We start from the raw sequence: 19,507 nt of genomic DNA on the forward strand, positions 1-19,507 counted from the left end.
GACAGATGGGAGCAACAATACATATTCTGTTGCAATCTTTAGTTGGCGCCTCTTTCCTTTCCTATATTGAATAGATTTAAAATGTATTATTGTGATAGATTCTAAATGTATTTGGCATTCTATGTGCAGTTGAAATTTGGGTATAGAATTAATTACCCAAAAAATATGTACTTTCAACAAATGTAAAATTACGTCTTTTCAACTTTTCAGAAGCAAAAATGTACCCGATTTCAACGTCAGGAAAAGACGTAATTTCATCCCCCGGAAATTTCTATGACCAGATTTCAACTGCACGTACTTTCTCAACGAAGCAAGCACTCGATCAAAATAATAATTATTCACTGAAGATGACAACATAGAATCGAACAAGATATTTTTGTTTAGGTCGGGACAGCCCTAACACACACACACACACAAAGCAGAGACAGGAGTAGAGGTCAAGATACAGGAGACAATAAAAGATGCAGGTAAGTCTCAGATGAATCTCATACAAGTGCAGGAGATTGCGGAGTGAGCAAAGCTGAGAGGGGGAAAGAAACTCATGGCATTTCATTTCCCACAACGTTGTGGTTCCAACTCTAATATCTTCTTTCCTATTTTTATACACAATAGTTAGGGCCGCAATTGGGAAAGAGTGCACTAACTGACTGACTGAAAACAGCTGTGAGCATTTGTGACTGCAATTATTCTTCCGGTGTCTTTGCGTCGTTTGGTCAAACTGAAGATGGCATAGCTACCCACAAAAGCACCCACACGGAGCAGGTCCTGGTTTTAAAAGGGTCTACCAATACCCATCCACACACACACCCCCACCCACAAATCATCACCTGTAGATCAGTTTTAGAGGTGAGGTACGTTCATGCCAGACGTTCTGTCCTGACTTGGCATTGTTCAGCACCACACTAATTCACCAGCAACATTACTGCAGCCTGGCACAGGAAACTAAGGTGATTACCATCACAATAAAACAACCCTAATGAAATGATTTGTTTCCCAAAAACGACATATGCGAGCGACTAATAAAACACAGAAATTAGCATGAAATAAAAAAAGACAATTGAGACAAATGGGGAGGTACAATGTCTGTCGGATTCATAATAGGCTAACGTGGCATTTAGGTTTGACAGCAGCCAGATGTTGGCTCCCATTGATTGAATCCCATTAATTTCTCACGTCAGAGGAGAAGTCTATTGTCTCCCTATTGAGATCATACATTCCAATTGGAGGAGACATAAGGGCTGCAACCCTAAGGGCCCTGGTCAAAAGTAGTGCACTAAAGATGAAATTGGGACAACTTGGGACAAATCCAAGATGCTTGCCTTGTGCAGAGAAACATGTTTGGCTTGTGACAGGTTCTTTAATATTCTAGTGGTTTGGTAGGCAGTTATTTTGCAGCGGTTTTTAGCCACTGAAATAATGAAATGACTATTGGATTTGGGTAAGCTCATTAAGTATCAGAGGGCTACAAGCCAGCACAGAAACCACAAATGAAGAGAATCGGCACTAGAATCTGTACGTGTTGCAGCAAGCTCAGTACAAAAAAGTGTGATGCTTTAAAACACTTGAAGCTTTTGTGTTTAAAAATATAGAAGATGAACACTGAACATGGCGAGAAAAGGGAGGGACAAAGGGAATGAAAAGGTGGAGGCTAAGTCTTGCCCCCCAGGGGACAGGCTCTGATCCTCCATAACAACGGTCTCCTTCTGAAGATGGTGGTCCTCCATAATTGTTAACATTAATCTGAAGGAAACAAAATTACATTTTAATACACGTCTCCTGGACTTCATGGATTTCCAATAATCCCATAAATCCTGTTCGGAGCAGCGCAGAGGGGGGGGGGGGGGGGGGGATAACAAGGGAGGAGTAGGGTGAAAGCTGAAGCAGACTTTGGTTCAATCTGTTTTTTTTTTTTAATTACTTGTTCACAATGTTCACTATCATACAGGTGAATGGCACCGGCACTTAACTATTGGAGAGCCAAATGGAAAACACAGAAACTTCAAGACCGATTCCAAGGGTTTGTGATTATGTACGTGTATCAGAGTGTGACTGTGCCCTAATGTGTGTCCGGCTGGCGATAAAGTGAGTGGCCCACGCTGATGCTGCAATCTCCAAGGCCGTCCAGCCTGCAAGGCCTTGCCCTGGCACTGGGGAGATCGATGCCCCCTCTGTTTAAATAGCCTTAATTTATAGCAGGCCTAGCAAATGGAATAGTCACTGGCCATTGATCCGTATGGGCTGAGGTACTGGGTCAGAGGGAGGGAGGGAATGGCTCAAAGTTCCCAGGAGTCCCATGCATGGTTATTCATGAGAGGGGGAGTTACCAAACCCAATTACCAGTTTAAAAAGACAACACACTCCGCGTTCGCGTCCACAGACACTCCGCGTTCGCGTCCACAGACACTCCGCGTTCGCGTCCACAGACGATCTACAGTATCTGGATTTACTGCTCTCCTAAAGAGGATACAGTGGTTATCATGGCGATTATATAGTAATTTTACATGGTGAACTGAGATATGTTTAAAAGGATGAAAATAATGGCAAAGATGGAGGAAGCCAGCCCAGCAGAAAGCTAAGAAATGCAATTAGTGGGCTTGATATTGCAGCGTGCTTTTGAGGGTATGGAAATCATTGTTGGAAAGCCAGTACTTTAGAGTAAGCAGAGGTGGTTGGTTCATTGAAGCGCTCATCTGCATGGATTTCAAATGACTAGCTCTGATTTTGACAGAACCCAGACATCCTTTTTAGAGGTCAATGGTCGCATGTCTAATTGGCCTAGCTAATTTCCTGTGTGCATTTAATTAATTCATGATGGATTACTGATTTAGACCGCAAAGCATTCTAAATAGCACACCTGCCTCATTTCGCTCCTGCTACAATGGTGCGGTTGTCAATTTAGTATTGATTTATTGTATTGTAAGATGGGCTAATTATATTCCTCTCTCTCCATCTCGTGTCACGTGTGTGTGTCCATGCGTGCGGCCTCCACGTCCCTCTTACGAGGAAGTGAGACAGGACAGGGGTGCGGTCTCGCGTGCTGAATCAACAGCTGTGTGGGCACATGGGTCAGGGATCATCTGATACACAGACAGACATCAGCCCTCACCATCACATGTCATTGGTGGAACATCGCTTATGAACGGTGTCATGGAGAAAGAGCTTGGAAAAGAATGCAGTGTTTTGCTGTCAAGCTTACCCGCTTAACCACACCACAGTGATATCATAAACACAGACGATTGATATTCTGTCTTAAACATACCATGGAGGTCAGGCCATGCAGCTGAGTAGGGTTAGCTCTTTCTGGGGGGGGCATGGCAAATCTCAACTTGCTTCCTGGAAACATTTGAAATGGGCATCCCTTCTAGGTTTTCATATCTGAGGAATGTATCAAATGTTCTGCTTTTATCCACAGTAATCCCTGGACTATCAGGATAAAAAACAGAAGAGATGAAGTGCATCTCGCTGGTGGGTCTGGGTCGGACCTCTTGTACTAACTAGTCTTTCTAAACAAACGTGTTGCCTCCCATAACGTAGGCCTATCAATGTTCTGGCTAACACGTCTGTACTTATACATCATTTTGGCATAGAGGAAAGGGCAGAGTTGGGACATTCTGCTTTCCTAGATCACTTTATCCACTTGTTGACAGTGTTAAACATCACCAGGACACAAAATAGTATCGAGTAAAATGGAGATCACAGAGGTTATTTTTAATGAGTGCATTTCGCAAGTGGCTAGTTTGCGTCAACCACCTTCACTTAAACCACCACAAAAGGTTGCGCCTGCAAACTATGGTTTTGAATTACAACGTTCTGGCATGTCTGCCTTGTGATTTGTTGGGAGAATCAGCCTGAAGAGAAACATCAATATTTTTTTTTTGCCATTAATCCTAGACAGTGCTGTTGCTCTTAGCTCTGGGTTTCCGATACTACTCTTACACAAGCCATACTGATGTTTAACTCCAGGGGCCACATCTAGAGAAGGGTTTCCTAAACTTGGTCCTGTGGGCCCCACTAGGTGTTTGCCCTAGCACCACACAGCTGATTCAAATGATCAAATATTGCTGAGGAGTTGGTTGTTTAAAATGAGCTGTGTATTGCTAAGGCAAAAACGTTCACCCAGATGGGGCCCCAGGACCGAGTTTGGGAAACGCTGGTCTAGAGTGTCACATCAGGGTCAAGCCCTGGACATGGCATAACTCCTCAAATGGATCTGCTATTGTGTGCTTATGTATTGGACACGGATATGAACAAGAGTCTCGCTCTCTCTGGTATAGTAGATTGTCTGGCTGTTCTGCACAGGGTGCTATCCGACCTGGTTTACTCTATCTAGCTTCTCTCTCCAGTGAGCCACTGCTCATCCACTAACAGCTCACTCTATTGTCCCAGTTCAGGCCGGGGGGTGAGCGAGCCATAAACATCTAATAAGGAACCGTTGGGGTTCTCTTCAATGAGTCAGGTCTACTAACTGTGTACTTTGGGGTTAGGGTTGGTTTGTCTCGCACTGCTCCATGTCACAGCGCCTGAATGTCATTCAGTGTTACAATGTATCCTTTCAGAAGACTCTAGCCCGGCCTCTATCCATGGCATTGACATATATAGGACAGAGGCAAACCCATTACTATTTTGGGTACCATAAATAACATAGCTCTCCCATAAAGCCCAATACCACAAACACAGCCATATTGCAAACAGAAGCAGCCATAGACAAGCCCAACAGGGAGGCAGAGTTCGTGGGATTCGGAGCAGCAACTAGGTCGACCATGATAGAGTTTCTGCAGGCCTATCGTGAATGATTCCAATGCACACACTTGCAGGTGTACATACACACACACACGCCGCTTTGCTTCATGAGCGCTCCACACATCGACATGGTCACAACTCAATTACAGACATCTCCACAGGGACCGGACTCCACCTTGACCAATGGGCCTTGTAATTGGGCAGCCTGCCACCTCTCATCCTGAGATAGCCCATCAGTGACTGTAGTGTAGTAGCTAGCTGGCCATGATCCTGCTGATTTCCCACGATGCAGCACATAATTTACGGGCCACTCGATAGCCCCTTCACAACACACTCCTCTCAACAGCTTTAACGCTTAAAATACACAACCAATGGGGACCCTAGTACCACACCTAACATTATCATCCATCACTGTCAATCAATCTACAGTGCTCTCCTGAATTGTTATTTATTTAACTAGGCAAGTCAGTTAAGAACAAATTCTTATTTACAATGACGGCCTAGGTACAGTGGGTTAACTGCCTTGTTCAGGGGAAGAACGACAGATTTTTACCTTGTCAGCTCAGGGATTCGATCTAGCAACCTCTCGGTTACTGACCACTAGGCTACCTGCCACCCCGACCCATGACCTTGGTGTTATCAGGACCATGATTGGCACCCTATGTAAATATGAACAAAAATGACTGAAAAAATGTAATTGCTGTTTATCAGCTTGATCTTACACTCAAAATATCATATGAATCTAACCTTTGAGTTAAAATTGTTCAAAGAAAGATAGTAAATAATTTTATTTTAAAACATGGGTCACAGTTATTAGAACCCCTAGAAATTATTATGAACAAAGTTGATGTATATCCGATTAAGATATTACTTTTTAAAGTTAAATGTGAATCTTTTTTCACTGGGGTATACATATGAGGTGACAGGCTAAACTCCCTTAGTCATCCATCAACATCAGAAAGGCCAAAGAAAACACTAATTAAATTAAACAAAAAGGTTGTTGACCGTCACAAATCAGGCAAAGGCTATGAAAAGATAGCTACACGTGTGAAAATACTCATCACCACTATGAGGGCAATAATTAAGAAATGTTTAACAACTGGAGCTGTGATGAACCTGCCTGGAAGAAGACGCAAGTGTATTTTGCCCCCATGCACCGTGAGAAGGATGGCTCAAGTGGAATTGTTTTTGCCCAAGGAACACAGATGGAGAATTGCAGAAGTTGGTTACATCAAGTCTCCAAAGCTAAAACACCACCTCCATGCCAACAAGTTATTTGGAAGGGTTGCCAGAAGAAAGCCTCTGCTGTCACCAAACCACAAACGTAAGCCCCTGGAGTTTGCTAAATGTCATTGGAACCAGGTTTGGTTGGAACCATGTTCTATGGTCTGATGACACTAAAATAGAGCTTTTTTTGGCAACAAACACCAGAGCTGGGTTTGGCATAAAATAGCTGTGCAGAAAATAACCTAATCCCCACTGTGAAGTATGGTGGTGGAGCTGTGATGTTGTGGCGCTGTTTTACTTCCAAAGGCCCTGGGAACCTTGTTAGGATACCTGGCATCATGGACTCAAAGTACCAGGAGATTTTGCGTCAAACTGAGTGGCTGTTGGATCTTCCAGCAGAACAATGATCCAAAGCATACCTCCAAATCCACAAATAAAATGGTTCACTGACTTTTGAATCAAACTTTTGCAATGGCCATCCCAGTCTTCTGACCTAAAACAAATTGAAAACCCATGGGGTGAGTTGAAGAGGAGAGTCCACAAGCGAGGAACCAAGGACTCCGAAGGATCTGGAGAGTTTCTTAAATGGAGGAATGGTCTCAAATCCCTTCCTATGTGTTCTCTCACCTCATCAAACATTATAGGAGACGACTCAGAACTGTTATCTTGGAAAAGGGAGGGTGCACAAAGTACTAAACGCAGGATTGCCAATAATTGTGAGATGCATGTTTTTTAATAAAATAATTATTTCTTGCTGACGATTTACAATTTTAACTCAGAAAGGTTAGACTGATATGATATTTTGAGTGTCAGATCAAGCAGATAAACAATTACAATTTGTTCACAGCATTTTTGTTCATATTTACATAGGGTGCCAATAATACAGGAGTGCTCTGAAAATCACCCTGTAGTAAATAACAGTAGACCAGGGAACATTAAGCAGATGTATTTCTTGAGCGGATGGTCAGGGGGCCGGAACATAATTACAAATTATTTGTAGACTGCATATTGACCGTAAGCCCAAAGATATTTGAATAAAACAATATCAAACCTTGCTTACATTTGCATATGGTCATATAGTTATATTATGTGTGGGAATAGTTTGTAACAGATTGTTGTTGTTTTTATTACAGTATTATGTCCTACAATATAAAATAAATAAAAATGTTTTGCAAAAATTCTAATAAAAAAATGTCAATCGCCCATGGGGGAGGCCGGCAGTTGAGGAACGCTGCCATACACAATCAAAACGGGTACAGTAATTAAATGAATTGATGCAAAACAATGTATTCTTTGTAGAACATCAACTAGCCTAAATTATTTTGGCATATTTTCTATCAGTGTTAGAGAAAGAATGTCCCTTTGTCTTACCCCAAAGAATCTCTCCTGTTTTGGAATGAATATATGAATTAAATGTTTATCGTTACAATATAATTCAGAACCTGAAGCACAGTGTATGAGCCTAATTTCTATGTCATATTAGCAGAAGTGTGTTAATGTCATTTGGGTGATTGTCTTGCCAATAGGGATACTAAGTCACCCGGCGAAGAGTACGGCAATGTGACACTTGGCATTATTGCCGCCATAGCTCTCCATAACAGACTATGAAACAAAGCTAGTGCTACAGGGATCTAACAACACCTTTCATATAAGCCCTGGCAGGTGTAATAGAAACAGAAATCCCACTGTCACCATTTACTAGAGAAAAGCATTAAAATTCCACTGTCAAAGCGCCTAGGGTTGGCCTGAAGCAGAGTTATAATGAATTTCTGCAAATGGGGAACAATATAGACGAAGGCTAACCTTAACAAGGTTGAATGTGGAAGTCTCGCTGCAGAACGAATTGTCTCTCCTAAAGCAGTAGACTGTGATGACGGTAATGTTATATCAAGATGTTCCTGCCATACAGATTGCAAGAGATTTTTGATATACCGATTCCATTGCACAAGATGTATGAGTTGATATATAAAAACGACTGTCTATATCAGCTAAAACTATTGTACAGAATTCTTGCACACCAACAAAAAGTTGAATATTTAGGGCATACAATCATCGCAGCTCTGTAGATTCTTTTGTGAGGATACAAAATCAATAGACCATTTGTTCTGGTATTGCCCTTATGTAGCCTGTTTCGAGTCTCAGGTTCAGGAATGGCTGAAAAAAACATAACATTCATCTAAAATTTGCCCTAGAAATAGCATTGTTGGGAGATCTGGATAGACCTGGTCAGTCAATTACTAATATACTCTTGATAGCATCACCACCCTGGATGGTTCCGACCTAGAATACGTGGACAACTACAAATACTTAGGTGTCTGGCTAGACTGTAAACTCTCCTTCCAGACTCATATCAAACATCTCCAATCTAAAATCAAATCTAGTGTCGGCTTTCTATTCCCCAACAAAGCCTCCTTCACTCACGCCGCCAAACTTACCCTAGTAAAACTGACTATCCTACCGATCCTCGACTTCGGCGATGTCATCTACAAATTAGCTTCCAATACTCTACTCAGAAAACTGGATGCAGTTTATCACAGTGCCATCCGTTTTGTTACTAAAGCACCTTATACCACCCACCACTGCGACCTGTATGCTCTAGTCGGCTGGTCCTCGCTACAAGTCCACATCTACAAGTCCATGCTAGGTAAAGCTCCGCCTTATCTCAGTTCACTGGTCACGATGGCAACACCCACCCGTAGCACGCGCTCCAGCAGGTGTATCTCACTGATCATCCCTAAAGCCAACACCTCATTTGGCCGCCTTTCCTTCCAGTTCTCTGCTGCCTGTGACTGGAACGAATGGCAAAAATCGCTGAAGTTGGACACTTTTATCTCCCTAAACATCTGCTATCCGAGCAGCTAACCGATCGCTGCAGCTGTACATAGTCGGTAAATAGCCCACCCAATTTACCTACCTCATCCCCATACTGTTTTTATTTATTTACTTTTTCTGCTCTTTTGCACACCAGTATCTCTACCTGCACATGACCATCTGATCATGTATCTCTCCAGTGTTAATCTGCTAAATTGTAATTATTCACCTACCTCCTCATGCCTTTTGCACACAATGTATATTGACTCTTTTTTTACTGTGTTATTGACTTGTTTATTGTTTACTCCATGTGTAACTCTGTTGTTGTCTGTTCACACTGCTATGCTTTCTTGGCCAGGTCTCAGTTGTAAATGAGAACTTGTTCTCAACCAGGCTACCTGGTTAAATAAAGGTGAAATAAAAATACAATTAAAATTAAAGTATTTTTCTTCAACTTGCAAGGTGCAGATTCTATTCGATAGATTCAAATTGTATGTTATACATCACAGCATAATTGAAAGACATGGCACGCAGAAATCCGATGAGGGTGGCCAGCAGAGAAAGGAAGGACAGACTGAGGGAAACTGAAGTTTGGGCCGTGGAACTGGAGACAAGTGGGAGAGGAGTTGCTGGGCGGGGGGATAGAATGACGGTCAAAGATTTTTTTTAAGTACCTAATAAACACACAAAAAAGGCAGTTTGAATGACACTGATGGGCAACGCTGTTACATCCATTGACTGTTTGCCTGAGGCTGAGGCCGAGGACTCACAGATGCTCGCATGTACAGTACCAGTTCAAAGTTTGGACACACCTACCCATTTAAGGGTTTTTCTTTATTCTTAATATTTTCTACATTGTATAATAATAGTGAATACATCAAACCTATGAAATAAAACATATAGAATCATGTAGTAACCAATAAAGTGTTAAACAACTCAAAATATATTTTACATTTGAGATTCTTCAAATAGCCACCCTTTGCACACTTGTCATTCTCTCAACCAGCTTCATGAGGTAGCCACCTGGCATGCATTTCAATGAAAAGGTGTGCCTTGTTAAAAGTTGATTTGTGAAATTTCCTTCTTAATGCATTTGAGACAATCAGCTGTGATGTGATAAGGTAGGGGTGGTATACAGAAGATAGCCCTATTTGGTAAAAGACCAAGTCCATATAATAGCTCACTTTAAGCTTATTTTAAGACATGGTCAGTCAATACGGTACATTTCAAGAACTTTGAAAGTTTCTTCAAGTGAAGTCGCAAAAACCATCAAGCGCTATGATGAAACTGGCTCTAATGAGGACCGCCACAGGAAAGGAATACCCAGAGCTACCTTTGCTGCAGAGGATAAGTCCATTACAGTTACCGGCCTCAGAAAATGCAGCCCAAATAAATGCTCCAGAGTTCAAGTAACAAGACATGTCAACATCAACTGTTCAGAGGAGACTATGTGAATCAGGCCTTCATGGTCTAATTGCTGCAAAGAAACCACTACTGAAAGGACACCAATAAGAAGAAGAGACTCGCTTGGGCCGAGAAACACGACCAATGAACATTAGACCGGTGGAAATATCCTGCTGGTGACACTGTCAGTGATTTATTTAGAATTCAAGGCACACTTCACCAGCATGGCTATCACAGCATTCTGCAGCGATACACCATCCCATCTGATTTGGGCTTAGTGGGAATATAATTTGTTTTTCAACAGGACAATGACACAACACACCTCCAAGCAGTATAAGGGCTATTTGACAAAGAAGCAGAGTGATGGAGTGTTGCATCAGATGACCTAACCTCCACAATCACCCGACCTCAACCCAATTGAGATGGTTTGGGATGAGTTGGACTGCAGAGTGAAGGAAAAGCAGCCAACAAGTGCTCAGCATTTGCGGGAACTCCTTCAAGACATTTTTGGTTACTGCATGATTCCATTTGTTTTTTCATAGTTGATCTTCACTATGTAGAAAATAGTACAAATAAAGAAAAACCCTTGAATGAGTAGGTGTCCAAACTTTTGACCGGTACTGTAAATACACGCACTCAGATTCAACAAGCACACACAAATAGTGCCACACATGTACTGAAATGTGTGGCCTTGCTGTTCAGTTGGCCTTGCTGTTTAGATTTTGTGTCCTTGATGTCTTTTATTTTCGCATTGTTGTTTTCTGTTGTTTTCCCCGTTTTGACGTGTTGGGAGATATGTCGACGTGCTTGACCCTGATTGCTCCTGTGGGTCACTCTGGATGGGAGACGGTTAGATGACTGAATGTAATGTAAATCTTGAGTGGCTTCACCGCAGGTAGATTGTATGTTTTAATTTTAAAAATTAAGTATTAAATACAAAAATACAAAATAAAGCAAACTGGATTTTAAAAAATGATATGCTAGTTCAAAAGCCACCTTTCTTTGATGGACGTATGCAAGTCAAATGAAATGATCAAGTAGACATACTCCAGTCAAAAGTGATAATGAAGTTAACATTGTTTAATGAGAACTTAAAATAATCTGGAAAAGCAGCTGTTTAAAACGGGAGATTTTAAGATCTGCACAGCTGTGGAACCTAACCATAGTTTCTGGATATTAAACCTACACAGTGGTCTCCAATTAAAAAGTCTCCCTGGTTTCAGTTCATCATTCATGAGCTACTTTCAAAGATTGAACAAGACTAACCTTATAATGAGAACCAAGAGCAACTGCACAATATGAGCAACTCGGTAGGGCCTTTATCCGTTCACCATTAAAAAGCCCTAGTTCAGCAGAACAGTGTAGAGACTTAGGTGCAACAGGACCATAAGGACGTCTCTTACCCGGTCCTTCATCCTCCAGCTCTGGGCCAGGGCCTTGGAGCCCTCGATCTTCTCTGAGTGGCGTTTCTTCATGAAGGCCAGCGGCAGGTTCCAGTCGCTCGTGTCCGCCTCCTCCTCCTCAGCCAGACACACGGCCGGCGAGTGCAGCAGTTCCGAATCCATTTTCATCAGGGCCCTGAGGGAGAGATGGAGAGGAGGTCAGGTCGGGGTCAGTGATAAAACAAAGGTTTCTTCATTCAATAATAGGATATAGCTGTACAGTATGTTTTTGTGTAACATTGAGGAATATGATAAATATTTAACATGCATCCATCAGATGCAATCTACTCTTGACCCAAACTATTCAACCATTTTAAGTTCTGCTTCCTAATGACTAGGAAAGTTTGGGCAGCGTTGGGTTAGCCATAGACCAGCTGACAATACCGGTCAGTTGAGGAGCAGCTCTGGGATAAAAACTACCACCACCTAGCTTTGGAACTCAACGTCAGAAGTCTGTATTGGTTGGACTCCCTGAGTTGTTAATCGTTCTGGTGGGTGGCAACGTTAAATAACCCTACCACAATATAGCTGCCCATACCAAAAAAGCATTTCCTGTCAACAAAGGCATTTGTATAATCTCTAGCTCTACTTACAAGACATATAGTGAAATGTGACCCTAGCTATCAAATAAACGTCTGAATCCAACTTGTCTGAACCGCACCATATTCCGGCTGTGTAGACAGCAGTACATTTTGTGCAAGGAAGTCTCCCTCGAACTGCATGGTCTAATAGCTTCCTGCTGTCTAACTCAACATGAATATGGTGCTGTTCAGGCTAGAGTTGGATTCAGACGTTAATTTGATAGCAAGACATTTAACTTCTGGTAAGTACAGTTTCTCAAGATTATACATATGCCTCACATCCCTAAACCCCATACACCACAGCTGGCCCTGGTGAGTGGGATAAGAACTCAACAGCTTTAGCTTCAAAACAACCACGCAAGACTCGTTTGTCATGTGCGGTAGTGAGCATATTCTCGTTCTAATAAGTACATAACTAGTAGCTACTGTATTTGCATTTGACACGGTTAACATTAGCTGTGTAAAAATGTTTAAGTCTGAGAATGACGTCTCACCAGTGAATTCCCTTTGAAATGAACTTAACCGTCAAATGGTAGATAATACGCAGAATGGATAGGCTAACGGTAACTTACATGGACATGTTCTTTTCTAAGGGGATAGTACATATTGTAGAATGTACATAACAGAATTGGAAATCGATAGAACGTTATCAATCTGCAGAGGTTGACCCCATGCTCGCGCGTGGCTGTTCTAGAGTTCGGGGTCGAGTTTGACAGGTTAGCTTGTGGCTAACTAGCAGACCCGGGGTCGAGTTTGACAGGTTAGCTTGTGGCTAACTAGCAGACCCGGGGTCGAGTTTGACAGGTTAGCTGGTGGCTAACTAGCAGACCCTTAGCCGACTGGCTGACAACTAGTTAGTATCGTTTTCACAGGTTTGTACTTCATGCTTGTAAAACTGTGCATGCTTCATGTTACTTGTGGAATTGCTAGGTACAGTAGTTAGATAGACGTTTTCGAAAATAATGACTGGCAAGTGAAGCAAATGTGCAGAAATGGCATTTTTCACAGGGTGGCGAGCAGCGTACAGACCTTGGCACGGTAGAATCCTTTTCGATACGGGGTGGGATACCTCTCCGTCTCCTGACTATTATAGACGCGGTCGAACAGATAATTCTTGAAAGAAAATTGTACGGTAGCGTCCACAATTTGTAAACGATGTCGAACCCGACAGGTCCAAGTTCGACCGGTATGTGTTTGCAGGGAAATCTGCGGTTTCTCTCCCCACGGCTGCTCTTTGCTATGGGAAGGGGCTCGAGACGAGGCCCATCTTCACACGGACACTCTGCCACAACCACGCCACGCGCTGTCAGGCTCGAGCTGTCAATGACGCTTGTCGTGTGGTCTTCTGACACAAATGTGCGTCGACGTTGTAAGCTAGTTGCCGTGAAATTAACAAACAATTCCAACTATTTCTCTAGAGACACTTCTTCAGCACTTCTGCAAGGGCGCCGCCATCTTGGGAAAGACCCACAATGCACTGTAGCACCCAGGGCTGGACTGAAGATGTCATTAAAAACGTCATCATGGTCAGTGAATGTCCCTTTCATCAAAATAAAAGTTAAATAGTCAAATCAAGTCCTAAATATTCCATAAAGTTCAGTTGTGATGTCTCAATGCGATCCAAAAATATACGTTTATTATTGCATCCTGTACATTTTGAGAGATTGATGTTGTTGAAAATCTTACTTTTTATTAAGCTTGTCCCACTATAATCATATTTGGGACTACATAGGCCCATGATAGTGCAAGTAGTGCCTTATCCCAAGGTCACTGCGCAATTATAGACATCGTGTTTTAAAGATACTGTATTATAATCCAAACAAACATAAAATACCTTAAATGGGCAATAACAAAGCACCCTCCCGCCCCTAATTCGGTAAAAAGCTAAAAGATGGAGCTGGAGAAATGTAATTACTCTCAAATTCATAGACAGGACTGACCATCCATGATATCAGAATTATAGTTTTAACCATATTTTGGGGCTATATAGTGTTTGTTAACATTTACTTTGTTTACAAACATTGGAGTAAAACAAGCTTATATTTTGGATCCTAATCAGGTAAGACAGTTGAACTAAGCTAATGAGGCATGTATAAGTTATATTCACCAAAGAATCAGTGGGTACATATAATTCATTCCAAAAATGGATGAAGCAACTGCAGATTGCTTCTTCAAACATTTAAAATGTACTTCTTTAACTTATAACATTCAAAGGTTGCCCTTTCCTACCTAATTAGATTTTCTCTAGAAAAGAAGCACATGCAATTCTTTAGCCAGAGAAAAGTAATGGGGGAGGGGAGGCAGGGTGGTGCTCAAAGACATTTCCAGCATATTTTTGGTTGTCTGTTACATTCCTTCTGACCCGATTTTTACCTCAGGGTTACTCGGCCGCAGGAATGTTTGCTGAATTGCACCTTGCAATTCTCACTGCCTGTTTCCACTGAACAAGTGAATTCACACAGAAAGCAGCTGCCTCTATTTTTCCTCGTATCCACTGCTGTCTGCCTTTTGTGCTCATTCCTCACTCAGTGGGGGGGTTTAAGGTTTTAGAAGAAACACTGGAGAGAAAAAAAACACATCCATCTGTCCCTGTGACAAAAATGAAACCCACGTTCTGTTTACTCTCTACTAAGAGATTGAAAAAGTTCATCCATCATGTAGAGGAGGTGATTACAGCAACAAATTACTCCAAAGAAGCCATGTGGAGATACAATGCATTCGGAAAGTATTCAGAGCCCTTGACTTCTCCCACATTTTGTTACGTTACAGCCTTATTCTAAAAATGTATTAAATTGTTTTTTTTCTTCATCGGGAAAACACACAATACCCCATAATGACAAAGCAAATAAAGGTTTTAGAAATGTTTGCAAATAAAATAAACTGAAATATCACATTTGCATACGTATTCAGACCCTTTACTCAGTACTTTGTTGAAGCACCTTTGGCAGCGTTTACAGCCTCAAGTCTTTTTCGGTATGACGCTACAAGCTTGGCAAATCTGTATTTGGGGAGTTTCTCCCATTCTTCTCTGCAGATCAGCTCAAGCTCTGTCAGGTTGGATGGGGAGCATCGCTGCACAGCTATTTTCAGGTCTCTCCAGAGATGTTTGATCGAGTTCAAGTCCAGGCTATGGATGGGCCACTCAAGGACATTCAAATAGTTAAAATCAAGTCAAACTTTGTCACATGTGCCGAATACAACCTTACCGTAAAGTGCTTACTTAAAAGCCCTTAAAAACCAACCATGCAGTTCAAGAAAAAGTTAAGAAAATATTTACCAAATAAACTAAATAAAAAAATAATACAAATTAACACAATAAAATAACAATAACGAGGCTATATACAGGGGGTAACGGTACCGAATCAATGTGCTGGGGTACAGGTTAATGGAGGTCATTTGTACATGTAGGTAGGGGTAAAGTGACTGCGCATAGATAATTAACAGCGAGTAGCAAATGGGGGGGGTCCGGATGGCCAATTGATTAATTGTTCAACAGTCTTATGGCTTGGGGGTAGAAGCTGTTAAGGAGCCTTTTGGTCCTAGACTTGGCGCTCCGGTACCGCTTGCCGTGCAGTAGCAGAGGGAAGAGTCTATGACTTGGGTGATTGGAGTCTTTCACAATTTTGGGATCTTTCCTCTGACACCGCCTAGTATATAGGTCCTGGATGACAGGAAGCTTGGCCCCAGTGATGTACTGGGCCATACACACTACCCTCTGTAGCGCCTTACTGTCACATGCCGAGCAGTTGCTATACCAGGTGCTGATGCATCCGGTCAGGATGCTCTCAGTGGTGCAGCTTTAGAACGTTTTGAGGATCTCGGGACCCATGCCAAATCTTTTCAGTCTCCTGAGGGGAAACGGTGTTGTCGTGCCCTCTTCACAACTGTCTTTATGTGCTTGGACCATGATAGTACATTGCTGATGTGGACACCAAGGAACTTGAAACTCTCAACCCGCTCCACTACAAATTGTGAAAGACTCCAGTCACCCAAGACACAGAAATATGCTTTACTACTGTGTCGTATTGCAACGGAAAATGAAAATCATTCTTTCTTAAGGGACAAGAGAACCCTTCCTGTTTCCATCCATTTTCTTGGTTGGTTCATAGGAGACAGGACATAGGGGATGCAGTGGAGATGAGCTATGGTAGATGGGAAGTAGAGGCTCTTCCAATGTCTCAGCCACGTCCCTGTTAAATCAGACAAAAATATCACTCTCTCATCTTCTTGGTGATGAGCACACCACAATACAGCTCAGATCATATATATGCATCACCACAAGGCGGTCATCTCAGCTCATGAGAAAACATGAAAACAGCATGGCAGATGGACAGCAGGATTTTCTCCCTCTCACTGCATTGGCCAGTGCAGTAATCAATATGCTGGCTATTTGAGTTAGCCAGCAGCAACACTATGGTACAGCAATCTAGAGATGTGTAAGAAACTCATAACTGTATCAGGCTGAATCTATCCCTCCTGTCTCAGTGTCCATTGTGAATGAGAAACCAATCCAATCTCTTAAGAGTGTGATGGAGGTTGAGACCCTGGGATAGTGGGGAGGGGAAGATTACTCACTCACTCACTCACTCACTCAGACATACACAGACAAACAAAGAGTTCTCCTCCCAGATTGGGAGCATGGTGACAAGGTGATCAACGGGGCTCAATCTGGAAACTGGAGCTGTTCCCAGAGCCAAATCAGACAAGGGTGAAGAAAAGCCAACGTGTCACCTCCCTGAGGACTGATTACAACAACCCTGGCAAGACGACAGAGCCAAGGAACCATGCAAGAAGAGAGAGAGCAGAGAATGGCAGAGAGATGGATCGGAGAGGTTTCCAATCGGATGTGGAGAGGTTTGTTTTACCAGGAAGCTTGTATATAATAATCATGTGATCCTCTAAGTGGACGATAATAGTGTGTCCTCTCAGACGGGAAACTGGAGACGGAAGAGCCGTAATGAGGCATTAACTCGCCCCACCCAGTTCTTCTCAGTCACATAAAGGTACATACTGTATGGGCGACATTATGGGGATCAGAGTTCAAATCATGGTTTGCTGACTCAGCATGATTTATTTTATGCATCTACGAACCATTGGTGTCTTAAATCACAATACAGCTAAAGCCACCATTACAAGTCATGCAGCATCTAATTTCACCTTATTTGAAGAAGTTAAGGAATTAAAGAAAGGTTGCACATTAAACTTTGTTTGGGAGGACGAAACAACACCAGCTTCTGGGTCCAGTTTTAATTATGCATGTTGGTGCCGTTCGTCTGCCAAGCTCACAGACCATCACTAAAAACAGAGGAGTCATGATTAATGCTTTGCATTCTTCAGCATTGATATCATCGTCATCAGTATTTTCTCCAAGTGCGACCATTTTCCTTGACAGTCTCGCGCCAGCTTCGGGCTCATAACTCACATTAAAGGTTGATATCGCCTTAAATCAAATGCAAAGTTTCCATCTCAAAACTTCAAACTATAATGGTCGCTGTGTTTATACCGGGTCTTCGTCAGAGTTTGTCCTCAAAAGAGACAACAAAGCATTTCTTTCTGAAGTGAATTACACTGAGATCTCTCTTTCTCTCTCCCCTTTCTCTCCCTCTTTATCTCTCTCTCTCTCCATTGAGGTGGGAGGTTAAATAAGGTTAGAGAGAGGTAGGAATCAAAAGGTAGCGTTAACATTCTCACAACGTTTGAAGTGACAAAGACCATCAGAGTGGCTGCTGTGAGACCCTGATATAAATGACAGCACAGAAACCTGATATTTTTTATAACCAAAGAAAGACCAATACCAATAATTAGCTTTGAAAGATATGCTGATCACCCTAACATGAATGTAATTCCACCATCATCTGTAATGGCCTCAACAGAAACATTAATCAATAACCGCTTAGACAGGTGTCCATTAATTCATGATCAACAACGCAGCTATCACAGATCACACTCCCAGACGCAGTCCCCGTTTACGCATGATCAATGTATTAATATGAGATGTTCTACCAATCAATGGGAGTGTAGGACCAGGAGAATGCTCCATGTGTGTGTGTGTGTGTGTGTGTGTGTGTGTAAAGTCCTACCAAGGATAGTAAAACAATAAATATTAGGCTTTGGGGGTTAGGGTTACACTTAGGGTCAGGGGTTAGGCATTTGGGGTTAAGATTAGGGAAAATAGGATTTTGAATGGGAATCAATTGTTTGGTCCCCACAAGGATAGTAAGACAAATGTGTGTGTGTGTGTGTGTGTGTGTGTGTGTCAGATGAATGGGTGTGAAACACACGCCCCATAGATTACCTTTCACTTATCATCACTAGGTTACTCAAGCCTTTCGATGGAAAGGATGATGATGAATGGCGAACAGAGGATTTGAAAGAGCTGGTGGGAGTGAGACAAAGAGGAGGAGAGGAGGGGGAGAAAGGAGGGCAGGCTGACCTTGAATTTAAGAGCACTTCAATGGTTGTGAAGTCATTTGTCATTTGACAAAAGGAGGAGAAGGTCCTAGAGGGGATTTTTGTAACTCAGGTTATAATGGTGTGATGTCACCATTGCTGAGCCAAAGGGCTATTTTTAGGTACGTGCGCACACACACGCCCAAACACACACATTTGAAGCCAGTGGACGAGCAGGCAGCCTATTCTCAGGTTTCATTCCCACTGGACAGGAGGACAGCGAGCCACGTGTTCGCACTCATTCACAGAAGGTCCCCGACGATACCCACCCTGTGAACATGAGGACCCATTTACCGCAGAGAAACAGCTGCTGCTCTTCTCCACTCTCACACGCACACACTCTTTCGCCCTCTCGCTCTCACACACAAACACGCACGTCACACACACACACACTGAAGAGGTGTGGGCAGCCGAGAGAGGTTTGTCCGTACAGGCACCTTCAACCAGAAAAGGTTCAATGTTCTGAGCACAAGGTCATGGTAAGACATAATTGCCTCCTGTGTAATAGACTTAAAATTGAGTTATGTCATCATTTTGAGGGTTATAATCGAGTTGAACATAAAATGACTGGATTCAGTCTATGATATTGTAAAAAAGACATTCGAAATGCATTTGATATGGGTGGGTGGGTTGTATCCAGCCAAATTGAGAGACAAATTTGAATCAGCATCTCTGAAATTGAGCTGACAGTCATTTATCTGCAGTGGCGTGTACTCATGGATGCCAAGGGAAGTCAGGCTATATTGAATAATATATATTTTGTCTCTCAGTGTTTCATAATTTCCCTTCAATTCACAAGAGGCTGAATGTATATCACCGGAGAAAGCATCCGAGTGAGCGCAACAGCGCCCC

General features: G+C 42.4%; 1 protein-coding gene across 1 annotated transcript in view; it reads right to left on the minus strand.

The window, feature by feature from the left end:
• LOC115142582 (regulatory-associated protein of mTOR) overlaps nt 1–13,668 on the minus strand; it is a 172,780-nt gene extending 159,112 nt beyond the window's left edge. The window contains 2 exon segments of the mRNA XM_029682143.2: nt 11,586–11,760; nt 13,235–13,668. Coding sequence (XP_029538003.2) covers nt 11,586–11,753 — 168 coding nt within the window. The 5' untranslated portion in view covers nt 11,754–11,760; nt 13,235–13,668.
• Between the last annotated feature and the right edge of the window lie 5,839 nt (nt 13,669–19,507).

Source organism: Oncorhynchus nerka, linkage group LG15 (assembly GCF_034236695.1).
Source record: "Oncorhynchus nerka isolate Pitt River linkage group LG15, Oner_Uvic_2.0, whole genome shotgun sequence".
Classification (NCBI taxonomy): domain Eukaryota; kingdom Metazoa; phylum Chordata; class Actinopteri; order Salmoniformes; family Salmonidae; genus Oncorhynchus; species Oncorhynchus nerka.